Source organism: Stenella coeruleoalba (assembly GCF_951394435.1).
Source record: "Stenella coeruleoalba genome assembly, chromosome: 1".
Taxonomy (NCBI): domain Eukaryota; kingdom Metazoa; phylum Chordata; class Mammalia; order Artiodactyla; family Delphinidae; genus Stenella; species Stenella coeruleoalba.
The window spans coordinates 37952845-37979465 of NC_137169.1; the positions used below are offsets into that span (position 1 = coordinate 37952845).

At 46.2% G+C, this 26621-nt stretch overlaps 1 protein-coding gene and 1 long non-coding RNA gene across 5 annotated transcripts in view; one reads left to right on the forward strand and one right to left on the reverse strand.

Annotated features, from left to right (window-relative positions):
- LOC307185150 overlaps positions 1-2854 on the reverse strand; it is a 32803-nt gene extending 29949 nt beyond the window's left edge. The window contains exons 1-2 of one of the 4 annotated variants that reach the window (XR_013827892.1): positions 1912-2854; positions 724-790 (exon numbers count right to left, since the gene is read on the reverse strand). This is a non-coding gene — a long non-coding RNA (uncharacterized lncRNA). Of the gene's footprint in view, positions 1-723 lie in introns of all 4 variants that reach the window. The other 3 variants (XR_013827893.1, XR_013827894.1, XR_013827895.1) reach the window with 3 other exon arrangements.
- A 9-nt stretch (positions 2855-2863) lies between these two features.
- Positions 2864-26621, forward strand: part of RAD54L (RAD54 like) — a 29115-nt gene continuing 5357 nt past the window's right edge. Inside the window, exons 1-16 of the mRNA XM_079918938.1 lie at positions 2864-2920; positions 3000-3086; positions 4476-4595; positions 9324-9384; positions 10118-10253; positions 10698-10767; positions 10887-11175; positions 11405-11529; positions 16800-16950; positions 20194-20320; positions 21353-21427; positions 21573-21703; positions 22225-22335; positions 22496-22619; positions 22972-23050; positions 23364-23543. Of these exons, the coding sequence (XP_079775064.1) occupies positions 2918-2920; positions 3000-3086; positions 4476-4595; positions 9324-9384; positions 10118-10253; positions 10698-10767; positions 10887-11175; positions 11405-11529; positions 16800-16950; positions 20194-20320; positions 21353-21427; positions 21573-21703; positions 22225-22335; positions 22496-22619; positions 22972-23050; positions 23364-23543 (1869 nt within the window). The 5' untranslated portion in view covers positions 2864-2917. The remainder of the gene's footprint in view (positions 2921-2999; positions 3087-4475; positions 4596-9323; positions 9385-10117; positions 10254-10697; positions 10768-10886; positions 11176-11404; positions 11530-16799; positions 16951-20193; positions 20321-21352; positions 21428-21572; positions 21704-22224; positions 22336-22495; positions 22620-22971; positions 23051-23363; positions 23544-26621) is intronic.

Sequence of the window (26621 nt, forward strand, 5' to 3'; positions counted from 1 at the left end):
ACAGGCTCAGCGGCCATGGCTCACCGGCCTAGCCGACCAGGGAAGCCCTATATAACATTCATTGAAATGACAAAGCTATAGAAATGGAGAATAGATTACTAGTTACCAGGGATTAAGGAAGGGGTAGAAGTGAGAGGGGGAAGGAAATGGGTGTGGCTATGAAAGGGCAACATGAGGGATTCTCAGGAGGTGATGGAAATGTTCAGTATCTTGACTGCATTTTTGTCAATAACCTGGTCTTGATGTCATACTATAGTTCTGCAAAATGTTACCATTAGGGGAAATGGAATAAAGGGTAAAGGGTACATGGGAGCTCTCTGTATTATTTCTTACAATTGCATGTGAATCTGCAATTATCTTAAAAATTTAATACATAATTAAAAAATCAGTAAGAAATTATCCCCTGCCCCACCCCAGGCAAATAGTAACAGTTACCATCAGAGGCAGATTTACCATAAAGCTAAAAGTAAACTTCAGGGCCGACCTGCACAGAGTGTTCTAATTGGGGAGAAGCCAGATTGCAACAGGAAGACTTTCTGATAAATTGCCTAGAGGTTTCAGAAGAAAGGGACCTAAATTTCCAAGATTCCATAATTTTAAAAATCTCATTCTAAATAAATATTAATGTGTACCTAATTTTAATGTGTACCTAATTTTAGAAGGTCTCAATAAGTACTTACAAAAGCTTCACGCCCCACAAAATTTGGCTCAGCCCCTCCTTACCATTCAGATCCTGGGTATTCTCACTAGGCGTGTGACCTTAGATTAGTGTCTCTGAGCATTTCTTCATCTGTAAAACAGGGATGATAAATGGAATATCGCCTGCCATATCAGAAAACAAAGGGTGTCACAGTCTCAGCGATTGCAGCCGTGCAGCCAGCACTGAAGGTGGTGAGCCCTGAGGGAACTCAGGAAGGAAACAAAGAATATTTGCCATCTAGCAGCCTTCAGACTGCAGCCACTCCCTAAGGTGAGCCCTGAGGAAACTCAGGATGTGAAAGCACAGGGTACTGGCCCCAGATAGCTAAGGTGCATATCAAAGGAATGATTTCATTGAGCCCAGAATCTTACATCTTCCCATACATAGCAAAGCGTTAAATTCCTTAACATGCGATTTCTGGTTTTCTTTAATTAGTAATCTTTTGATGTTCCACACTACCTGCCCTTTGTTGCAAAACTTCTATATATCCTAGCTCCCCCCTCGCCTCCTCAGAGCAGTTCTCTCAGGGTTACTTGAGATGCTGCCTCCTGGGCTTGAAGTCCTAAAAATTCCCGCCAAATAAAACAACTCTTTGGTTGTGAATGATTTTTAGTCCACAGGGACAATAATAAACCTACCTTACCGTTGTGAGCATTAAATGAATTATTATAACTAAGAAGCTTAGAAGTGCCTGGCAGTAAATGCTACGTGTATACCCTTACTATTATTAGTGAGCACCTGGGTTGTGCCTGGCATTATAATGAGAATTTTAAGCACATTAATTTAATTCTCAGAATAGCCAAAGTACTAATATAATGTAAATTTTCGGTATGAAGTAATTGACGTTTTGAGGGACTGAGTCTACAGGTAGACTGACTGAGTGTACAGGATTCGAACTGACTCCGAAACCACACTACCACCAACACGGTTTTCCCTAGGAAGGGAAGGTAGCTTCCTCCAAGACACCCCAGACCTTAAGTTCATGTCCCCTGGGGGCTTTCACTGCCTTAGCCGACCACGTTGTAGGGAGTCCAGGAGGAAAAACTCCCTCCACCCCCGGCGGTGGAGGTGAGGAGAGGGCCGGGCTAAGCGACATCTGACTCCAACCTCGACCTCCTCTCCAGGTTCGGCACGCGCGCGCGCGCGCACACACACACACACACACACACACACACACACACACACGTGCCGCCTTTCTCAGCCTTCCGCACACGGGGTCAGGTCCTCCGCGGTCCCGTCGGAGGTAAACTGTCACTTCAGCTGCCGTCCGGGCAGCTCACCGGCCTCCCGCATACGGCAGTGGACCGGAGCCGGAGTCCAGCCCGCGGGTGCAAAAACCCGGCGGGCGCGCTCGCCCCTCCCACTTCGCCCAACGGCTCCCGCCACTGCAGGCCCCGCCCTACCTCTTAACTCCCTCCTCCTCGCTCGTCCGTTTAGCCTACCCAGCTCCAGAGTCCAGGCCTCTCAGCGACCACAGCGCTAGGCCTGCCCCCGTCCTTGGGTCGCGAGCGCCGAAGTCATCGAACGCAGCCAATGGATGGTGCGGTGGCGGCACCGCGGGAGGTTCGATTGACCGGGCCTGGCGGGTCCCGGGAGTCCTGGCGGCTGTTAACGCGCGCTTTGGGAAGAGGAAGGTTGAGGGGGAGTGCTTGGGATTGAGCAGCCTTGCCGCTCTTTCCAGCCTCGCCTGGGATTACCCTCCCAAGGCCGGGTCTTCTACTTGTCCTGCCTGGACCCCTGCTCGGCCTCCCTCAGTCCGGCATCCGCACTCCTCCGGACTCGCCCTCCCCAGGCCTCGAATTTTCACCGCTGTAGCCACTCTCCTGGCCTGTGATTACCCTTTCCACCCCGCAGCTACCCTCTGCCTTCACGTCCACCTGGGAACATTATCTCGACTCCACTCTGCTCAGTCTGGCAGTCTACCTTGCCTCTTTGCCCCATCCCAGACCTCTACTCATTTCTGCTTGGGTATTTCCTTTTTGGCCTTCTCTTCCGCCTCGGCTGCCTCGGCTAACTGGAGACCGACACTTTCACAGATTGGGCCCAAACCTCAGCCCCTGGCTGTAATCCCTCCATCCATGCTCCCTCTTTAATTAGCCCATGCTCTCAGTAATGTAGCAGCCCGCTCTTTACCAGGCTGGTTCTGCGTTCTCAGCTGTTGGGTGCCTTTGACCTTTGGCTGATGGGTACTTGACATTTTATGTTCCTGGGCCCAGAATGGTAAATATGGGCCTAGGGGAGGCTGTGGCTAGCCCTATGGCGGTGTCTAATGGGCTCACTTAACGTCCTCTCCTTACAGAGGAGGAGCTTAGCTCCCAGTCAGCTGGCCAAGAGAAAACCGGAAGGCGGACCCTGTGATGAGGAAGACTGGCGGCCTGAAGCAGTGGTGAGTCCTCTGCCCTCAAGGGGATAGGGAAGGTGGGGGTGCAGGATGTTGAGGCAGAAAGGAACCCTAGACCTGGTTTCGGGGTTACATGGAGTGAACCCCGTCACCTCCAGAAGCCTCTTTCAGTAAACTTCAGTGAGTGCTTACTATGTGTCAGGCATTGAACCACATAAATAAAATCTTTGTTCTCAAGGTGCTCATTAGAAGCTAATATGCCTCAATCTTCCTGGTTAGGAAGGGGCATTCCAAAGCAAAGAACTGATTGGGTTGGGCTTTTGGCTCCCTTGGGAAAAAAAAAGGGGGTTTCCCCAACAGCAACTAGCAGCCCGCTCTTTTGCTCATTGTCACCTGCCCAATGTCACAGAACAGTAGAGTGTACTGGGCCTACCTTAGAGTCTGAGCTCCCTTGGGCCTAGATTGGAGGGGTAATGCCCCTCCAGTCCCTGCAAATACTCAAGGGTACTATGTTCGACTTTGGACTGGGCTCTGCCTTGGAAGCTTTCTGGGGCTGGCTGTGGGCAGGACCTGTGTAACCAAAATCAGTAGGAAGATGTAGTATGTACTTCAGAGAGCAATCCAAGAAGCAGTGTTTGGCCACAGGAACTTTGGAGGAAGGGATTAGCTAAGGAATTTCTCAAAGGCATTTTTGGGCGGGGTTAGTGAGTGAGTAAAAGCCTGTAGAGAGAGCGGAAGTGGCCTGGTGTTTCTGTTTCAGGTATGCCTTAGCTTCAAATACCTTGGCAACCTGGTGCAAGTGGGTTCTTGCCTGATGGCTCAGTGGGGCTTACTCTAGTTGTACTGCTGGTGTGCAGGCGGCTCCTCTACCTGTGAGGGAGACACATTGGCTGCCCCTTGCCACTGACCTGGGTCTCAGACTTGAACTTGGGGCAGTACTTGGTGCTGTCTGCTACTGGTTGCTTCAGAAAATGCTTTCAGTGCTGGTGTTCTCACTGCTATGGTGTGGCTGGTTGAGAGTGGTCTCAGAGGCCTGGGAGTTGGGAGCAGCTGAACTCTTGCCCTCCATTGGTAAACTCAGGGAGGGAAGCAAAGGGTCACTCAGTATTCCTTGGGGCTTTTAGAGTGAAGATTTGCGGGCAGCATGACTCTGTGCTACTGATGGACTTGCCCTTCACAGGCCCACTTCATTTACCTCTTCTAGTGCCCTTCAGATTAGGCAAGTTCTTTAACCTCATTAAGCTTCAGTTTTCTCACTTGTTAAATCAGGATATAAACGTGTATTTTAGGATTACTGTGAAGATGATACACGATAATATTGTACATGTGAAGAGTTTAGCACAGTGCCTGGCACTTAAGCATTTTAAATGTTAGTTGCCATTGTGGTGAACTCTATATCTTCCAGACTTCACCTTCCCCAATTCTCTCTCCTAGACTCCTAAGAAACGGAAATCCAACAGTGAGACCCAGAGCCAGGAGTGTTTTCTGTCTCCTTTTCGGAAACCTTTGACTCACCTAACGAATCGACCACCGTGTCTGGACAGCAGTCAACATGTAAGCCCTAACTGCAACCTGCCAATGTCTGTGTGTACCCTGTTTTGTCTAGGGAGGCTCCCTCGGTCCTCACACAGTAGCCAGCAGATGCTTTAGTGGGGGCTTTGGGCCTGCCCACAGCTTCTGGGGCCTGGAAAAGGCCTGACCTCTTTCCTTAGAGATTGTGTGCCTGACTTGGAATTCCCCTTGTTTGTATTTACTTGGGCACCAGATCTCAGGTGGCTCAGATTGCGAGGACAAGAGGGTGCAGGAGAGTGAAGGCTATGGCAGGGTGTTGGAACCTGTCAGAGAACTGTCTCTGACTCTGCTTATGGCTTCTAAGAAGTACCAGAGTCCTACAGCTTTCACGTGTATCCTCTAGTAAAATCAAAGGTAATCATCAAGTGGCAGATTCTGTGCATTATTTCATGTAACTCTCATTTTTTAAGATGAGGAAGCTGAGTCTCAGAGAAGTTAAGTAATTTGCTCAAAGTTACAGAGTTGTCAGATCTGCCTAGCTCCATCCAAAGCTTTTTCCTCCAAACTTTCTGAGGGACAGAGTGACACTGATCTCCAAAAACCCTTGGATTGTGATAAGAGTGATAAAAGTGTCTTCTGTTATTCCTAACAAACCCCTTTCAGCCACACCTGAATTTGCTAATCAGATGACTTTGTAAAGCACTTAACTTTGGGGCTGGTTGCCAGGGGAACCAAACCACCAATGGCCAATGTTTAATCGGTCCTACTCTTTACAAACCCAAAAGGTATGGGAGGGTTTGGAGAACTGCCTGCTTGTTGACTTGGTGAGCTGGAAGTTGGGAAGGGGCACACCCGAAACTCCCCTGGGACAGAAGTTTCTGTGCTCACCACCCTTCCAGACCTCCCTCTGTGTCTCTTCATCTGGCTATTCATTCATATCTTTTAATATCCTTTGTGATAAATCAGTAATCTAGTAAGTAAACTATCTGAGTTCTGTGAGCCACCTAGCGAATTAATCGAACCCAAGGAGGGGGTTGTGGGAACATTTGATTTATAGCTTGTGGTCAGAAGCACAGGTAACCACCTGGACTTGAGATTTGCATCTGAAGCAGTGGGGAAGGCAGTCACGTGGGACTGAACCCTTTTAGGATCTGATGCTTTCTCCTGGAAGATAGTGTTGGAATTAAGTTGTAGGGCACCTACACGGAGGCGAAGATTTGCTTCATGTATGGAAAACCGACACATCTGGTGTCAGAAGAAGTGTAGTATTGAGAGTAGAAGAGACACAGGATCGTGTTTTTCCTTTACAGGGACATTTTGAAGGAAAAATGGGAGTATGTTGATGGGAATGTGTAGTGGAGGTTAGTTATTTGTGCATTCAGCAAACACTTAAAAACATTTTTACATAGTATTTGATGAATACAAAAACATATATGTATAATGTATATAAAATATAAAACAAACACCTGTGAACCCACCATCCGGGACTAGAACATCATCAAATTCATAATCCCTTTTCTCATTCCCAGAGGTAGCCACTATCCTGAATTATATTCATCATACCTTGCTTTTTGTGATAGTTTTACCATATATATATAATTCACTAAGTAATACATTGTTTAGTCGTTTTCTTGAGCTTTAAAAAGTGGTGTGTAGTCCTCCGGGACTGTTTTCATTCCGGATTCATTTTGTTGTCCTATAGAACTATATGACATAAGTGCGGATGTGGTGGGTGTATGCAAACAGGGGGCCTAACAGTCTGGAGGCTGGTGGAGACCCGAATCTGAGGGACATGCTGATTAGGTTGAGTTCTGAAGGATGCGAGGAGTTTGCCAGGTGAAGAGAACAGGAAGTTTTCTAGCTAGAGGGAACAGCCTGTTTGAAAGCTGTGGAGGAAGGGTCCCCAAAGGCAAAAATGCTTCAGGACCACAAAAGTCAGTGCAGCTCTGGAGATGAAGACTTTAGCCTTAGACACAATCAATTTTAAGTCCTGTAGGATGTCTGGGTTTGCAGATGTGGGTGTGGTACCTAGGAGGGAGTTATGGACTGGAAATAGATTTGGGGTGATTGGCATAGAGTTTGTTTGACACCTACAAAGTGTATTGGAGTGTCCATGTGAATGTACAGTTAGAAGAGCTTAGGGCTGAGCCCTGAGGAACACTGACTTTTAAAGGGATTGGGCAGAGGAAGAAGAGTGCACTAGGGCACTGAGCATGAGGTCCCAGAAAGGCAAAATACTGGGAGAGTGGTGTCATGGAAGTCAAAAGCAGAGAATCTTTGAGAGGAAGGAGTGGCCAGCTTTGTCTGGTAAGATAGGGTAGAAACATATCCCTTGGAGTTAAGGTCTTGTAGGCCATTGGTGACCTTGGCCAGAATCACTTCAGAAGAGTGGAAGGGGCAGAAGATAGGAGGAGTGAGAGATAAGGAAGGGGAGACAGACTACTCTTTCTAGAAGTTTGAAGGGGAGGAGATAAGAAGTCAAAGGACATTTTGTTTTTGAGATAGGAGAGAGTTAAGCATGGTTTTTTTTTTTTTTTAACAACTTTATTGGGGTTAAGCATGTTTTAAATGCTGGTGAGAAAGAGCTAGTAGAGAGGGAGAAGTTGAGACAACAGGAGAGATCAGGCAGACCTGATAGAGTGACTCTCTGTGGAAGAGGGAAGCTTTGACCTTGGCGGGGAGGAGGGATGTTCTTCTCCCTCTTCTATCATCAGAAGGAAAGGGTGGTATGGGTTTTCAGTAACTAAATAAAGTGAGAGCATGCTTTCTCCTCTGCCTCTGTCAGAGTCTAGTGAGTACTACCAGACCAGATTCTTGGAGGCTGGCCATTGCAAGTCTTGCAGGCTCTGCCCTCAGATGTTTTTGGCCATGGGTCCTCACCTTCTTCCACAGTAGTTGCACAAGCCTGCACTTCTACCTGCAGAACTTGTGGCTCCTGGGTTTTACTGAAAGTCTTTTTAAATTTGGAGCATAAATTCTTGGCTACTTAGAGCTTCAATACTAGCCTCTTATATTGACAGTCTTGAAAATAATAGTTTCAGAATTAAAAGCAGAATTGACGCCAAGTTAGGAAAGAAATTAGAGTCCATTTCCTTCCTTTTCCTCTCCTTTGACTTAAAGGTAGCTTTTTGTTAGCATGTTCTATATATGAGTTTCTCATCATTGCTATGGTAATTAAACATAGTCAAAAGATTTTATTCAGCTGCAAAGAAATACGCAAATAAAGAATTTGGGCCTTTCTCCAACCCTGGGCTTGTCATGTTATTTAGTGTGGTGATGAAGTTCAGTTCTCCACGTTCCTTTTCTATCTTCCAGTAGGTTGCCAAATATATTCATTACATTTTTCCTATTTAAACTACATTGAGTTTCTAGAATTTAAATAATCTGTATAGAAGTGAGTCAGAATTAAAAAGGTAAGAATTTCAGGGCAAGACAGGCTTGCTTTTTTCCCTATTAAAATACCTTATTGCTAAAAGGGAGTATTTTTCATTACTTCTTTTTGCACTAATGTATTCCACGAAGACTACCTTTAGGGTTTCTGCTCTTGTTCTCACCTTGCTCTCTTGGGTTCTAGCTCTTATTTTGTTGAGGTTTACAGTCTATCGTAATTCCCCGAGGGCTCAGGTGCATATAGATCAGAACTTTGATGGGAGTTTTCAGTTAGCTCAGGAGCTGGCACTGTGGACTCCCCTGCCTCCTCCTGCCCCAGCCCCGTAACCCAGTGCTGATTCCAGGCCGAAGTGATGGCACAGAGACTTCCTGTCACCCTTGTCCCTTGCTTTTTCTTGGTGATTGGCTTCCCCTCTCTCTCATGTCCTCTTTCTCATGTTTTTCCCTCTCTTGTGCCTTCCCATGGCAGGAAGCTGCTGACTCTGGGCTGATCCACATGGCTATACTCAAACAGGTTGGAATAGGAAGCCATATTGCCCAGTAGTTACAAGTAAGGGCCTGGAATCAGGAAAGTCCTGCAAATGTCATGGCTGTGTGACTTGGGAAACCACTCAGCCTCAATTTGCTCATCTGTAAAATGGGGATGCCAGTAATATATGGACCTCATAGGACTGTTAATGAGGATTAAATGGTAACATGAATGCGAGGGCTTAGCACCGCATCTGGCATACATTGTTAATCATCATTATTGTTGTCACTTTTGCTGTTGTTGTCAACATTATTTTACTAGTACTACCGCTCCTTTTACTCCTGCTACCACTACTCTTTGAAGGGCTGTTTAGTTCCCAAGGAGGCTGATGTGAGAGTTGATATGGGAATTGGATGCAGTAGGCAGAACTGATATGACAAAAAAGGAAATGTGCGCTATGCTTGGAAAGATGTAACCCTGAAGGGCAGTGGTTGAATCCAGACATTGGAGTTCTGTTAGTACTGGGATCGGGTGAGTTTGTGGTGCTTTCTTCTTAAGGCGCTGCAGCCTAGGGAATAGTTAGGTGTCCTTACTTGGCATGGTCTTTCATGAGCTAAAGGCTCTGAGCCTTGTGGTTGACCAAGGCTAGGTATTTGCTTTGGCACTCTCTTGTCCCTGGGGATTTGTGGAACCTTATGCAAAGCCTCAAAGGTAAAAGCCATTGTACAAAACCTAATCTAATATGGAGCACATCTCCTTCTGTTCTAGATGCATCTGAATGAAACATAATCAAAATACAATGCTCTGAATGTATTACGATGCTTAAACAGGCATTTTAGACTGCATTTGTAAAAATATTATCCCATAACATCTCCAATCAGTCCTGAATCCCTGTTTCTTCTCTTTTTTAGGAAGCATTTATTCGAAGCATTTTGTCAAAGCCTTTCAAAATCCCCATTCCAAATTATCAAGGTAAAAATGAAGACTTTTCTATTTCTTAAATTAGTCACGTGTGAATATGCCTGAATAGATTAAAACCTCTGCTTTTGTAAGTACAGCTTACCTTGGAATTAAAGATGCCAGTCCAGTGGTGACTATGTATGGGGTGACCTTCCCAGGGCCTGTGTAAAGTCTGTGTTTGACAGCTTCGGCAAAGGCTACCAAGACTAACTGCCCCTCATCTTCTTGGTGGGGATATGTCAGTGTTCAGGAAGCTCCTGGTGGGCCAGGGTGGCTGATGGACCCAGGCTATATTCAGTCCAAGTGAGTTCAGTAGCATTTCCTTTATGAGGCTGACTCTGTCAGAGGCCTAGGTTCTATAGGGTTTCCCCCTGCCTTATGTAGGGCATAGAAGTGTGCTAAAACTGGGGACTGAGAGGGAGGAGGCGAACTCTCAAGACCTCTCAGTCTTGAAAGGCCCCTTTAGGGTTTCAGACCTTTCCAGAATTGATTTGATCTAAGATGAACGAGACCTGGCCCCCCAGAAGTTTGTAGTTGAATGGGAGAAGTCATATGGAGAAAACTCTGATCTGAGGCAGACTGGGGTATTGGTCAGGCATAGGTGCCCAAACTGCTTTTGCTGAGGTTTTTGGGAGAGGGGGTCATATGGAAGCTTAGGAAAGTTTATGTGAAGGATAGGCATTTGAGCTGGGCCTGCTGGAGCTCCTCAACTTAGAGGCTTAGGTGACAAATTGTTGGTTTCTAGGTCCTCTGGGCTTTCGAGCATTGGGCCTCAAAAGGGCTGGGGTCCGCCGGGCCCTCCATGACCCTCTGGAAGAAGGTGCCTTGGTTCTGTACGAGCCTCCCTTGCTGAGCGCCCACGACCAGCTGAAGCTTGACAAGTATGTGCACTGGTATTTCTTGAGCAGTTCTGGTCCTATAAGTGCACAAACCTGGAGGGCAGAGAGCATTTTGGTGTGATTTCACCTTGGGACCTGCATATGTTTTCAGAGTGCTGTCATGACTACTGTACCATCCAGAGTGAGTAGGTGGGGAAGGAGAGTGCCTGGGGAAGAACACGTGGACATGTCCATTTGGTGGGGTTTCCTCATCCATTCCTACTGGGCTCACTCAGGGGCACAGGGAAGGTTAAGGTGATGACATAGGGAACCCATCTCCATCTCCTAACTTTCTCACCCTGGAGAGGAATTTGCTATGGTTTGGTTGCACCAGGCCAAGGAGGTCCTCTGTTAGGCAGCTGCCTCTGAATCAACAGGACACAACTTTCTGAGGGTGTGGCCTTGCCCGTGGCTGAGCTCCGTGTTTTCTTTGTTGTGTTTTCTCAGGGAAAAACTCCCTGTCCATGTGGTCGTTGATCCTATTCTCAGTAAGGTCTTGAGGCCTCATCAGAGAGAGGTAAATGGGGGGTGGGGGGGTGAGTTTGGGCTAGGGTAGGGGCTGCACCTGAGGGGCTGTCATCCCTGGGGCAGCTGCAGTGTGGATGCCAAAGTGGGCTGAGTGCTGTTATTCCCCAGGGAGTGAAGTTCCTGTGGGAGTGTGTCACCAGTCGGCGCATCCCTGGTAGCCATGGCTGCATCATGGCTGATGAGATGGGCCTGGGCAAGACGCTGCAATGCATCACATTGATGTGGACGCTTTTGCGCCAGAGTCCAGAGTGCAAGCCAGAAATTGACAAGGCAGTGGTGGTGTCGCCCTCCAGCCTAGTGAAGAACTGGTACAATGAAGTTGGGAAATGGCTTGGAGGGAGGATCCAACCTCTAGCCATCGACGGAGGCTCTAAGGACGAGATAGACCAAAAGCTGGGTAGGAGCCTTAACAAACATGGCCGCACTCCTCCATACAACCTGCTCCTGTCTTAAGTGTATCCTCACTGATGGCCAGGGTTGAGGGCAGGGAGGAGGGGTGACAGAAAGTAGAATTCCTGTGGAAAGAGTTGAAATAGTTATTTCCAGGCTAAATTAAAGAATCATCAGACTGGCTTTTTCTTTATGATATTCTCAGATTTGTTCCCTTGACACCTTTTTTGTTGTAGAAGGATTTATGAACCAGCGTGGAGCCAGAGTGCCTTCTCCCATCCTCATCATTTCCTATGAGACTTTCCGCCTTCATGTCGGAGTCCTCCGGAGAGGGAGTGTTGGACTGGTCATATGTGATGAGGTACTTGACGCTCAGCTGTCTGGGTGGTAGGAGAAAGTCTGTCGATGTCTTCTCACTGAGAACTGCCATCCAAGGATTGTGCCAGTTACTGGGGGATGCAGAGGACAGAACATACTGCCTTGGAGGAGGCAAATGGGAGGGAGAGCCCATGGTACCAATTTGCCGAAAGAGGGGTTAAGCAGAGCTTGGAATGCCAAGGAGAGTGAGGTGCTGTGGGCTGATTGGTTTTGTTGCCTCTAGACAGTTTTCCTAGACCAAAGGACTTTGAAGGGTGGGAGGGATTTGGATGGGTGGAGAGACATGGTACAGTGTTTAGGGGAATAGGTTCTAGGGTCAGAGAGATCTTTGTTCAAATCCTGGCTCTGCCACTTATCAGAGTAAGTGGTAAGTTACTTAACCACCCAAGCCTCTTTTTCTGTGTCAATAAAATGGGTGATAATATCTGCCTTATGGGATTATTGTGAGCATTAAATGAAGGAAAGCTTTTATCACAGTGCCTGGTATGTCATAAGACCTTGGTACATGTCAGCTCTGGGTGGTTTTTTGTTGTTGCTGTTTGTTTGTTTTTTTAATAATTCACCTTTAAAAATAATTATTTTAAATTCTGTTTTATTTTTTGGGTGTGCCACATGGCACATGGGATCTAGTTCCCTGACCAGGGATCGAACCCATGCCCACTGTAGTGGAAGCGCAGAGTCTTAACCACTGGACCGCCAGGGAAGTCTCTTATCTGTCTGTCTATCTATCTATCTCATGCAGGGCCTTTTATTTATTTATTTATATCATTCATTCATTCATTCATTTATTGGCTGCGTAGGATCTTCGTTGCTGTGCGTGGGCTTTCTCTAGCTGTGGTGAGTGGGGGCTACTCTTTGTTGCTGTGTGCAGGCTTCTACTTGCGGTGGCTTCTCTTGTTGAGCACAGGCTCTAGGCGTGCGGGCTTCAGTAGTTGCAGCACACGGGCTCAGTAGTTGTGGCTCGCGGGCTCTAGAGCACAGGCTCAGTAGTTGTGGCTCATGGGCTTAGTTGCTCCGTGGCACGTGGGATCTTCCCGGATCAGGGCTCGAACCTGTGTCCCCTGCATCGGCAGGCAGATTCTTAACCACTGTGCCACCAGGGAAGTCCCTTAATTTTTTTTTTTATGTACGTATGTACTTATTTATTTAATTTATTTATTCTTTTTGGCTGTGTCGGGTCTTGGTTGCAGCACGCAGAATCTTCATTGAGGCATGTGGGATCTTTCGTTGTGGCGTGTGGGCTTCTCTCTAATTGTGGCCTGCAGGTTTTCTCTCCTCTAGTTGTGGCATGAAGGTTCCAGAGTGCGTGGGCTATGTAGTTTGCGGCACGCAGGCTCTCTAGTTGAGGTGCGTGAGCTCAGTAGTAGTGGTGTGCGGGCCTATCTGCCCTGCGGCTTTTGGGAACCTAGTTGCCCGACCAAGAATCCAACGCGCGTCCCCTGCATTGGAAGGCGAATTCTTTACCACTGGACCACCAAGGCAGTCCCCTCAGCTTTGGTTTTTATTCTAGGCTGAGAGGACTCATGAACAGAAGCACAGAGATAGGAAAGTCCAGTGTGGATAGTCCATACACCTTGTGAGTCTGTGTTGACTCTCTGGGACTAAGGAAAATACGTCAGTTGTTACTCTCTGGCCTTTTCCAGCACTGTACATGAAGGGTGGTAGGGATGCAACTACTTGGAAAGGAGTGAGGGTGGCTGGGAGCTTCCCAGTATAAAGAATTTCCCACGTCTTTAGGGGACTTGGCTACCCTGAGCCTGCTGCCATTGTTTATATCTTGGGGAAAGTAAGGTCACTTTGCACACCCCTGGGGCTTTAGTGGAGAGGTGGCTGAAAGACTTGGCCCCATCTGTCAACTGATTGGCAGGCTTGACTGTGCTCTGGGGACTATATAGATTACCCTGTATCTGAGGGTTTGGGGAGAGGACAGAGAAGAAAAGCTTACTTTGGGGTACCATGCTTGTTAGTAGTGAGCTGTTTCCCAGTTGAGCTTTTGTCCTTATGAAGAGTCTGGCATGTCTGCCAACTTCCAATACCCTGATGGGCCATTCCTTGGTAGGAGTAAGAGATTTAGCAGATTGAGATGGGGTATGCACGTGGCCACTGTCCAGGACCCTGGCATTTGCTTCATCACCATGGAGGGGGACGGTGCCAGGAGCCTGGTCTAGAGACCAGGGCATTGGGGAAGGGAAGGGAAGGCAGGCTGTTGAGCCCTTGAGGACTGGGCGGCATCTAGATTTTCTTCTGCTCTATAGTGTTTCGTTTCTTCCTCATTCTCTCCTGTTTTCTGAGCTGACTGGCATGAGGGACCAGGCTGCCTCTTGCCACACTGCAGGGTCCTGGCCCTCCCTTCTGCTCTTCTATCTTTTATTTATTTATGTTTTTTTTCTTTTTTTTCTACCTTTTATTTGTCAGCAGTGTGTTAATTGTCAGAGACCTGAGGAAGCCAAAGTCCTGAAAGATAGTCAGCCTACTCTAGAAGTTTGTCCTGTTTGGATCTGGGAAAGAGAAGGTTCTGCCCCAGCTTTCATGTTCCCAGCTTCCTCCCAGCTGATGCTTTTCTCTGGAACACAGAAATAATAACATAATAATAGCATAATAACTGTACAGAATCTTGATCCACATTGTAATCTGAGTTAGACAGGGCAAGTCAGAACACTTGGGATCAGCGTTGGCTTTGCCACTTGTAAGCATGACAGCAGATGAGACTGCTCTGAGACTATAGAGTAGATAGCACATGGTCTACCTGAAAGGGACATGATACAGATCAAGAAAGAGGATATAGGGAAGCATTTTGTAAGGTGTATGAACAGGGGAGGGATTGACGTCATCATCTCAGTTTTGGAGATGAGGAGACTGAAGCTCAGAGAAGTGCTGGGACTTGAATCCAGGTCTGAGATTTTAAGTCCTGGCTCTTTCTTCTCTCTTAATGCCTTGGTTGTAACCAAAGCTTGGTGTAGGGAGAAGCTTGGCTTGGTTATGGAAGGACTCGTCCCTGTATGCCTTATCTGGACCCATGTATGTTCCTTTACAAGTGCTAGAACACAAAGCAAGTCAGATGCTGGGAAATGCAGTAAAAACAAGAATCTACTCATGGGGCTCATGTTTCAGAGAGACAAGTGGTGGTATTTAATCTTGGTGTCATTTTTTGCTTTTAAAAGGATAAGCTGAGAATTCTGCCAGAACAGAAGTTTAGCAGCAGCTTATAAATAAGAACTCTGACAACTTTTCATCTGGCCAAACATTTGATTTGCTGAGATGCCAGCATTTGGGTTTTAAATCTGTGGCCGATGGTGGCAGGAGCCGGGTCTGGAGCCAGGAAGGTCCCATGGGAGCTGGGGTTGGCTTTCCCTTTCACAGAGACCCACAGGGGTAGTGCATCAGTTCAGTTCATTAATTGAGTTATTAAGTACCTGTTTTGTGTCAGGCCCTGGGGATCTCATGATTGCCAGCCATCAGGGAGCTTCAGTTTAGAGGGATCCAATTGTTTAGAGGGATCCAATGCATGCCCATTTCCCTAGGGCCTTTTGGGTAATTTCTTCACAAGTTTCAGGTCTTATTTCCCTCTTCAGCTCAGAAGTATCAGCCTCTTGTTTCAGGGCTGTTGCTTGGATCCTCCAGTCACTTTTAAGTTTCTTTGTTTAGGATGTCTTTAAAATTTTTTTTTAAAACAGATATAATTGACATACGATGTTTTCATTTTAGGTATACAACATCCAGTCATTTTTTTTTTAATTAAAATTCTATGGGTGTCTGTCTAATTCTTCAATAGCAATGTTGCTTATTCATTCATTCTTCAGCAAGCATTCACTGAGCAGTGTTCTGTGTGGGGCTCTGTCCCGTGCACTGTTACAAAGGCAAATCTGACATGGTCTCTGCCTTTAAAAGTTCCTGCCTTGGTGAGGAGATAAAGTACAATCGAATGTGATTAGTGTATATAGCAGTAGATGAGAGGCAGAGTAGTATAGTGCCCGGACTTCAGAATCTCACACACCTGAGTTCAAATCTCAGTTCTGCTACTTGATACCATCATGATTTTGAATAACTGTGCACCTCTCTGAACCTCATTTTCTCTAAAAGGGTATTGTAATTTCCTCTCATCTGATTGTTATCTGGATTATAGAAGAGAATATAGGTAAAGTGCTTAGTATAGTGCCTGGCACATTAAAAGGATTCAGTGCACAGCTGTTATGTACAGACTGCCATAAGAGCCAGAGGTGAGAGACCCCAACAGCCTGGGGTCATTGAGGAAGGCTTTGCATAGGAGGTGACATTTGAGGAATTTGCCTGTGGAAGAGAATTGTGGGCAGAGGAATGGCATGGGCAAAGAGACCTAAGGAAATCCAGCATTAGGAGTGGTGAGTTATAGTTTCCTGGACTGTGACAAGCTGTGGAGAGTGTCACAGAAGTCAGCTGGGTCCTTTTTGAGAAGTACTAAGCTATCAAGCTTGGGCTTGATCCCACAGATGGGAGAGTCAGTGGAGGGTCTGTGTTTAATTGCACTGTGAAAGGCTGGCTTATTTGTTCATTCTTTCACTGGTGGTTGTGTTTTGCGTGCCCTGCCCAGTGTGGGGCTGAAAGGGACTGGGGGTAGAAAAGGCACAGGCCTTGCTCGTGTGATTCTTTGGGAGAGAGGAAAGTTGATAGGGTCCTTTACCATTTTGTTGAAAAAGGCTTAAAAGAGAAGTAACAGGTGTGTATTGGGGTGGGTGATATAGGGATAGGGGAAGAGATGCAAAGAGAGGCAGAGAGAGGCTCTTTCTTTAGATATCTGAGCTGGCTGGATTCTGTGGAAAGAGGAGAGGAGGAGCCTGGACCAAGTCCCCTTAGCACTGATAGCTTGGAGACTAATACAGAAGGCATCTGGCTCAGGAGGTTATAGGATGGTTGGGCTAGTGCAGGGGGAGGATTCCCTGAAAGCACGGGTCTCTAACATGTCTGAATGATCTCTGAAGAGGATAGGCAGGCTGCTATGGCTCTGGAGGTTGGGGCAGGGAAGAGGAGGGGAAGAAATAGAGAATCCATGCTTTATGGATATAGCATTCGTCTAGAAGCTGAAGGTCTGTCTCTTGAGCCTGGCATTTCTCCCCAAGAGAGTGGGTAAACTCTCGCTTTTGCTGCCCGCTGCCCAGTTCCCAAGGCCTCAGGACCTGTAATGCTCATGATTCCTCTTTGCTTGTCTATACAAGATTTTGCTACTATTAGGGAGGCCACATTGTGCCCATGCCTAAGTGAGAATTAATTTCCTTTCAGGGACACAGGCTCAAGAACTCTGAGAATCAGACTTACCAGGCCCTGGACAGCTTGAACACCAGCCGACGGGTCCTCATCTCCGGGACTCCCATCCAGAATGATCTCCTTGAGTATTTCAGCTTGGTACATTTTGTTAATTCGGGAATCCTGGGTAAGTATCTTGGCCTTGTCTGCTATACTGGAGAGGAGCCTTGCCTTAGCCTTGGGATTGTAACGCTAGCTGAGGAGAGAGAGGAGAGACCACTAGTTATATGTGGGTCACTAGGCACTCTTCTAGGAAGACTTCTCATGTCAAGGAGTAGCAAAGCCATTGGGAGACCTTGGCTCTGCTGAGCTACTCATCAAGGCCCACTCTGGTCTTTTTTTTCACTGCAGAGGTCGCAGGGGCTACGCAGGGCATTGTCTCTATGAGCTGGGGATGGAACTACTATCCCCAGGCATTTTTGCTCATCACATCCTAGCTGCCTCACAAGAGCTTTCGCCTCAGAGCAGACTCTGTATTGGGCAGTTTTGTTTTTAACCATTTTTTAGTGTGCAACTTAGTGTCATTAAGTACGTTCACATTGTTGTGCAACCATCACCACCAACCATCTCCAGAACTTTTTTCATCTTGCAAAAGTGAAACTCTACCCATTAAGCAGCAGCTCCCCATTTCCCACTCCCCCCAGCCCCTGGCAACCATAGCTTGGGCAGTTCTTGCACATAGATATCTGTGGAAGGGTTTATTAGTGCCCAGTTTTGAACTTTAAAGAATCATATAGCATATTTTCCTTTGCATCTGGATTCTTTTGTTCGATATTATGTGTATGAGATTCACCCATGTTGTTGCCTATAGCAGTAGTTTTTCACTTTAGTATACTATTCCATTTCATGAATATACCAGAATTTATTAGCTCTACTGTTGATAGACAATTGAATTGTTTCCAGTTTTTTATTATTTTGAATAATGATCCTGTGAACATTCTTCTACATTTTTGTGTTTTTTTTTTTTTTTTTTGCGGTACGCGGGCCTCTCACTGTTGTGGCCTCTCCCGTTGCGGAGCACAGGCTCCGGACGCGCAGGCTCAGTGGCCATGGCTCACGGGCCTAGCTGCTCTGCGGCATGTGGGATCTTCCCAGACTGGGGCATGAACCCGCGTCCCCTGCATCGGCAGGCAGACTCTCAACCACTGTGCCACCAGGGAAGCCCTTGTACGTTTTTTTTACCTGAGCATAGTATGCGTTCCTCTGTCCTAAGAGTGGAATTGCTGGGTCATATGTTATGCGTGTGTTTAACCCTAGTAGATACTCCAGTTTTCCAGAGTGATTGTACTGGCAGTATATGAAAATTCCAGTATCTCTACATCAGGGGCCAGCAAATTTTTTCTTAAAAGGGTAGATAGCCAAAAAAAAAAAGGCTAGATAGTTATTTTAGGCTCGTAGGCCATACTGTCTCTGTCACAGCTACTCAGCTCTGCTATTGCAGTAGGAAAGCAGCCATAAAATGTAAATGAATGAGCATGGATGTGTTCTAATAAAACTATTTATAGAAACAGGTGGCTGGCCCATGGCTATAGTATGCTGGCCTCTGTTTTATAGCATCACCAATATTTATCTTTAGAACACATTTTAAAAAAAATTTAGTCATTCTGGGTGGGTGTTTAGTGATATTTCATTGCATTTATTTAATGTTGAATAAAACTCAAACACCTTTGGGCCTTCCCTGGTGGTCCAGTGTTTAAGACTGCGCTCCCAGTGAGTGCAGGGGACCTGGGTTCGATCCCTGGTCAGGGAACTAGATCCCACACGTGTGCAGCAGCAAAGAGTCCACGTGCCGCAACTAAACATCCTACACGTGGCAACGAAGATCCTGCATGCCACAGCTAAGATCCGGCGCAGCCAAATAAATAAATAATATTTAAAAAAAAAAAAAGATTGTTTAAAAAAAAAGTTGAACACCTTTTAATATGTTCATTGGCCATTTGGAGATCCTCTTTTGTGAGGTACCTGACCTTTTAAATTCCTGGCCAAAACAAAACCCTATACTCATTAAACAGTTGCTCCCTATCCTCACTTACCACCAACCCCTATCAACTACCAGTCTGCTTTCTGTCTCTGTGGACTTGCCTATTGTGAATATTTTCTATAAATGGAATCATATAATATGGGACCTTTTGTGTTTGGCTTCTTATACTTAGCATAATGCTTTGAAGGTTCATCCATATTGTAGCAAGTATCAGTACAGATCTTCCTCAACTTATGATGGGGTTCTATGCCACTAAACCCATTGTAAGTTGAAAATATTTTAAGTCAAAAATGCATTTAAGGGACTTCCCTGGTGTTCCAGTGGTTAAGACTCCACGCTTCTACTGCAGGGGTGCAGGTTTGATCCTTTGTCGGGGAACTAAGATCCTGCATGCCATGTGGCAGGGCATCCCAACCAAAAAAAAAAATCATAAAATATAAAGTGGTATGCGGCATATAAAATAATTGTACACCTTGAAGGAAAAAAAGCATTTAATGTCAAACATCATAACTTAGCCTAGCCTAACTGAAATGTGCTCAGAACACTTAAATTAGCCTACAGTGGGTAAAAGCATTTCACACAAATCCTATTTTATAATAAAGTGCTGAATATCTCATGTAATTTATTGAATACTGTACTGTAAGTGAAAAACAGAATAATTTTATGGGCATAGAATGGTTATAAGTATATCGGTTGTTAACCCTCATGATCACGTGGCTGACTGGGAGCTGTGGCTCACTGTTGCTGCCCAATATCAAGAGAGAGTATGGTATTTCATATTGCTAGCCTGGGAAAAGATGAAAATTAAAAATTTGAAGTATAGTTTCTACTGAATGCATATTGCTTCCACACAATCATAAAGTCGAAAATTCATAAGTCAAACCATCATAATAAGTTGAGGACTGTTTTTTGTTTGGTTTTTTTTTGTTGTTTTGGCCACGCTGCATGGCATGCGGGATTTTAGTTCCCCAACCTGTGCCCTCTGCAGTGGAAGCGTGGAGTCTTAACCACTGGACCACCAGGGAAGTCCCAGTTGAGGACTGTCTTGTACTTCGTTGTACATGCTACTTCATCTCTTATAAGCAGTATATAGGTGGGCTATTAAAAAAAAAATGTCCAGTTTGACAATTGGATTATTTGGTCCATTTACATTTAATGTAATTAGTTATATATTTGGGTTTTGATCTACTTGCTATCTTATTATTTGGCCTTTCAAGTCCTTGCTGCTTTGGTAGCTCTCTGATCCATTCAAACAGAAATTGCCTATAATTTGTTCAGCTTTGTTGTTCTCAGTAAAAGGTTGGTCTGTGACAAAGTAGTCTGCTGTTACTAGCAGTGGGAAAGTCATTACTTTTCTATATTCCTTAATGCCTTTTCTCCTGTGCTTAGGAACTGCCCAGGAGTTCAAGAAGCATTTTGAATTGCCAATTTTGAAGGGTCGAGATGCAGCTGCCAGTGAGGAAGATAGGCATCTAGGAGAGGAGCGACTGCGGGAGCTCATCAGCATTGTGAATAGGTAATGGGGTGTGGGCTAGACAGTAGTACCTCCCTTTGGGTCCCCCCACATTAGGTCATCAGAATTGCCTCCTTAGCCATCCAAAGCCAATCCTTTGTGGCCTTGGCCTTGAGGTCTGGGATTCTCCTGAGAGAGTGGGATTGTGCCCTGACTGTAGTCACTGAATAAATGAAGGGGTCTTGCAGGCTGATTCCCTGCTTTCTCCCTGACCTTGGGCCCTGTGGTCTGGTTTGGTGCCGCTTAGCGTCCTGCTGAGGAAGCTTTTTTCTGTTGCTAGACCTCCTGAGCAAAATACCCCTTGGAGCATTGTTAGTACTTCAGAAGTTTCCTCTCAGTCTCACCCCTAAAGCACCAGGCGTCCCTTCCCACATCCCATAGCTTTCTGTGACAGGTAGTAGATCTGAAGGATGGGTATGGCTCCCAGGCTGACAAGGCTCTCTCCAGGGGGGCCACATAGCTCAAGGGGCAGGTACATTCTGGAGTCCTCTGTTGTAGTTATGTGTACTTGATGATTTGCTTCCTGAAGAGTCTTGCTTTTGCCAACAGGCACCTCCCTCTCAGGTTAAGATGGCAGGAAGGAGAGTCAGTGTGCTCTTAGGAGCTGCTGCTTAGGTGCTTGATCCTGTCCTTCCTGGTCTGCCAGGTAGTATGGGCATACTTTCATTGAACCTTGGGCCGTGTGGCAGCAGGCATTTGAGCAAATGCAAGCAGAAACTCCCATTAGGGCTCAGTGGTTTACAGCTTACTTCCCCTGTCAGAGGACCAGGCTTAGTAGACCTCTGCCTTCTCTTGAAAGGCAGCTGACCTTTTGAAGGCAAAGAGAGAGTTGTCCGTCTGAGCTAGACTGTTTGAAAGGGTCTCTGTTCCCGTGACTGAGACCCTGGTATAGATATCTTTGCCATAGGGCTGATGGGTTTCTGACATTTGATACTACAAAAGAAAATCAGTCTTGGTCCTTTGGGTGGTAGCTTTTATTCTGGTATTAGCGTGGCAGTTTTATCAGCCCCTTGTCTTTTTATCTTGTTCTCCCAGGTGCCTGATACGGAGGACATCTGATATCCTTTCTAAATATCTGCCTGTGAAGATCGAGCAGGTGGTTTGTTGTAGGTACTAAACTCAACTGAGGGGTGTGGAGTGAGTGGGTAAAAGCTCAGTCCCTGAGGTATGGCTGGGCTCTCAGTGTGTCCTTAGAGGGCAGAAGTGTGGTCCAGCATTTCCTGCTGACCCAGCTCCTTTTTTTTTTCTTTTTCAGGCTGACACCCCTTCAGACTGAATTATACAAGAGGTTTTTGAGACAGGCCAAGCCAGCAGAAGAGTTGTGTGAGGGCAAGATGAGTGTGTCTTCCCTTTCTTCCATCACTTCACTAAAGAAACTATGTAATCGTGAGTTGGATCCGTGCGCCGGGGTCCTCTGTGAGAGTGAGCAAGGAAGGTAGTTCAACCACCTTCACTAAAACTTGTCCATAGTCCTCATAGAGGCCACATGTAATTCTGTGCCTCCACAAGGCATGAGCTCATGTATTGTGTACTCTAAACCAGACCTTTTGCTTTGGAAAATTTAGCTTATCCTTTGCCTGACCCATGCTTGATGCTTGGAATATATAGGACTGTGCGTGAGAGTGTGTGCACACACACACATGCATATAAAATATTGGACAGGGGGAAAAATAACAAACTTTTCCCTGTCTGGTATAGCTCGCCTCTTGTTGGGAGAACACAGAACACACTAGTGAGCAAAATTGTCCACTCATGATCCCAGGTGGCACTGACTGCACACTGGGATTTGGAAACAAGCAAATCTGGTGCTGAGGAAGGTCTGGGTAGGCTTCTAGAGGGTGTTCTAATGAGCATTGAAGTGGAAACTTCTGAAAGCAATGTAGCTGGCATTTTGGAGTTTTTTTCAGATCCAGCTCTAATCTATGACAAGTGTGTGGAGGAAGAGGATGGCTTTGAAGGTACCTTGGACATATTTCCCCCTGGGTATAGCTCCAAGGCTCTAGAGCCTCAGCTGTCAGGTGAGTCCTTTCCTACCAGTCTTTGGGCTCCTCTAGGAAGAGGGGTGGGAGGTTGTCTCTTTGTGCTAGATCTATTCTGTCTCACGGCAGGATATCAAGAGTAAGAATCCTGGGCCATTGGGATGGCCCATTGGGTGCTGATGGTTGTTGATCTCCCCAGGTAAGATGCTGGTCCTTGATTACATTCTGGCGGTGACCAGAAGTCGCAGCAGTGACAAAGTAGTGCTGGTGTCCAATTACACTCAGACATTGGACCTCTTTGAGAAACTCTGCCGGGCCCGAAGGTAGGGAAGAGCTGTCAAAGGGGTACCTCTCCTACTGTACCCCTAGGAAAAGTAGGTGTTCTGATTGGTGGATATGGACCAAGATGTGGATGCAGGAGGGACTTTCCAGAAGATGTCTGTTCCCTTATTGCTGCAATGGCCATAACTCCATCTCCAAGCAGAATAGTCCTTTGTCCTTCACATACTCCACAGGACAGTCCTAGCCCTTAGCTCCCTGCTACTCCCTTTGGGAGTTTAGGGTTTCAGGCTGTATATGAACAGCCTTCAAGCATGGTTAGTTCAGTCTCTTCAGTAGCTCTGGCTCCAAGGGGCTCTGCTTCCTTCATGATTTGATCTTTGGATTCCCCTTCAGGTACTTATATGTTCGCCTGGATGGCACAATGTCCATTAAGAAGCGAGCCAAGGTTGTGGAGCGCTTCAACAATCCGTCCGTAAGTGCACAGCTCCTGTCCCCACACCACTAATGCAATAACATCAGAACTAAGGGTTGACAGAGAATCTACAAAGGGGCTCGGCTTTAGGTCTCTCTTGACTTTTTTTTTCTGGTGGGTGTGGTAGGGTTAGGCTGATTGGTTGGTGATGACTGTACTGGGAACTGACCTTGTGGGCTGGTAAACTGGCTGGTAGGTAGGCAAACTGGTGGTCCTCACAATTGGTCTGCACATGAGAGAACAGTTGGCTGGGCTGAGCAAGATTCTTAGTTTGGGCTGTAAGTGGTTCTTTTTCTCCTTCTTCTCTTTCCAGAGTCCTGACTTTGTCTTCATGCTGAGCAGCAAAGCTGGGGGCTGTGGCCTCAATCTCATTGGGGCTAACCGACTGGTCATGTTTGACCCTGACTGGAACCCAGCCAATGATGAACAAGCTATGGCCCGGGTCTGGCGTGATGGTCAAAAGAAGACCTGCTATATCTATCGCCTGCTCTCTGTAAGGATGGTGATAATGGTCAGCGTAGGTGTGGGTCGTGGAATAAGACTTTCAGGACCACCTTGGGTTGTTTCTTATTGCCTCTCTTTGGCCCCTCTGCCCGTAACAGTGGCCAGGCTATGGGCTTAGCCTGGAGCTCTTTATTCTTCTTTTCTCTCCCTCTCTCACCACCCTGTTCCTCAGATCCTTCTTACTATGCCCTCTGGATGCCTGTGCAGTAGTTAACAAACTCCCCTGTGGCCTCATCCTTTTCACAGGACACTTGATTTCTCTTACACCTGATTTCGTCCGTGCCGCTTGCCTTGTAGTCTTTTCACACCCAGTGTCCCACGGGGCTAAGAAGTGGTATTGGCATTCTCCAAGTTCTCAGTGATCAGTCAGACCATCCATCCTATAGTACCTCTTTTGAAGCTCATGTTGTCTTGACTACCCTCTTTTCCTTGCTACAGTCATCTACCTTCTGCTGTTCACCTAATTCATCAATAACTTTGGATACCAGTTCAGTCTTCATTTCTTCCCCAAATCCAGCTATCATCCTGGCTGACTTCAAGGACCATGCAATTTTCCAGCACTCTGGCCTTCACGTTTCCTTGACTTCATCTCTAATGACCTCTTTAACTCCCCCTCATTTTTTTTTTAACTTTATTTTTTATTTATTTATTTTTGGCTGCCTTGGGTCTTTGTTGCTGCGTGCGGGCTTTCTCTAGTTGTGGTGAGCGGGGCCTACTCTTCATTGTGTTGAGCGGGCTTATTGCAGTGGCTTCTCTTGTTGCGGAGCACAAGCTCTAGGTGCGTGGGCTTCAGTAGTTGTGGCACGCGGGCTCAGTAGTGGCTCCCGGGCTCTAGAGCGCAGGCTCAGTAATTGTGGCGCACGGGCTTAGTTGGTCTGCAGCATGTGGGATCTTCCCGGACCAAGGCTCGAACCTGTGTCCCCTGCATTGGCAGGCAGATTCCCAACCACTGCACCACCAGGGAAGTCCCTTTTAAAAAAATAAAAAATAAAAAAATAATTTATTTTTGGCTGCATTGGGTCTTCGTTGTTGGGTCTTCATTGCTGCTTGCGGGCTTTCTGTAGTTGCTGTGAGTGGGGCCTGCTCTTTGTTGTGGTGCACAGGCTTATTGCGGTGGCTCCTCTTGTTTCAGAGCTTAGCTCTAGGCATGCGGACTCAGTAGTTGTGGCTCGTGAGCTCTAGAGCGCAGGCTCAGTAGCTGTGGAGCACGGGCTTAGTTGGTTCGTGGCATGTGGGATCTTCCCGGACCAGGGCTCAAACCCATGTCCCCTGCATTGGCAGGCGGATTCTTAACCACTGTGCCACCAGGGAAGTCCTCCCCCTCATTTTTTTACTCTCATTATTCCAAAGGCCACAGTATGGAACTTGTAACAGTACCCAAACTACACAGTACCCAGAACTTTAATTAATACCTATCATTCTACTCTCATTTCCTGTCCTTCCAGCTTTCTCATACCTCCTATATCTGTTTCAACCTCATGTCCCTAGTTACCCCCACCCCAGCTCCTCCCAGTCTGGCTTCCCTTTCTATTCAGCCTGATCCTCATCGTGCATCCTTTCAGCCACTCTTCTCCTAATACCTACTCCATGTGGATCCTTATAGCTGTTCTCAGCTTCAGCTTCTGCGCCAGATACAGCTTGCGTTTACAGATTGGCGCTACCACAGATTAATTGTCCATTTTGAGCGGGGCCATATCTCATTTCCTTCACCAGCTACTTCAAGCCTTCACCATTTTCCTCAAGCTTCCTACCTGGCCCTGTCTTTCCTTCTTTCTGGAGAGACTTTGTCTTCTACTTCACAGAGAAAATGTAGGCTACCAAGCTTAAATTCTCTTGCCTAACTTCCTCTCTCTGTCAGTCTTTACACCTGCTCTTCCCTTCCATTCTCAAAGGAAAATCATTTCCTTCCTCTCTGTTCGAGGCTTATCATTCCAGCTCTGCTCTAGACCCTTTTCCTATCCTTTCCTTTCTTAGTTGATCAGTTTATCCTTTATTTCCCTGAAGTCTGTAAACATTGTCAAGTAGCTCTCACCTTAAAAACAAGTTTCTCAACCCTCTGTCCTATTGCAGTGACTACCTTGGGTTACTTTTCATTCACTGTCAGATTTTTCCAAAGCCTACAGATTTACTTCATCTCATCTCCTATTCACTTATCTCACCAGTTATGCCACTGAACCTGCTTTCGATGTATTGGCTTCCTAATTGCTAAAACAAGAGACTCTTGATTTTTCTTCTTTGTATATCTGACACTGTTGGCTACAAATCTTAAAATTCTTTTCTCTTTGGAAACTCCACTCTGGTTTTCCTACCGCTGTGATTATATGCACTCATTATATTGACAAGTCTCTAATTAACTTTTTAGCCCAGATCTCTTACCTGAGTTCTAGACCCATATTTCCATCACCTACTGTATATTTCTACTTAAATGTCTTACGAGTATCCCCTTCTGAATTTTGTCATTTAATGGCTCTGTTATCCACCCAACCCAAATCTGGATATCATCCTACTGGACCATTCTGTTTCCTAACCAGATTCTAATTATACCATTGATTTTACCTTTTCAAAATTTCCTTAATCTAACCTTCCTCTCCATTCCATACTAAAATCATAGTCATCTGACTCCCTAATTCTTTACCTTTGGTCTTATCATAACGCATTCTTCACAACTACTTCTGGAATGAGCTTTCCAAAAATTCTAACTTTGCTTTTCACTTCCAAGACAAGGCCAAGCTCTTTAGCCTGGCATCCAAGTTTCTCCAGTATGGGGCTTTCTTAGTCCCAGCTCTTACATACTGTACTCCTACCATCCTCTAGACAGGCCAGACTCCTCACAGTCCTCTAATAGGCCAGGCTTATTGGTTTTGTTCTTACACGTGGAATGCCTTCTCTCTTTCCTTGTAAACCATCTATTCATTTTTCAAGATTCAGCTCAAGGATAATCCTTACTTTCAAGATTTTCAACATTATTCCATTCCACCATCCCTCTTGTGGGTCCCTGGGTATCCTATACAGATTTCTATCATTGTACCAATTATATGTCTCTCTCTCCCGCAGTAGTCTATGAGTT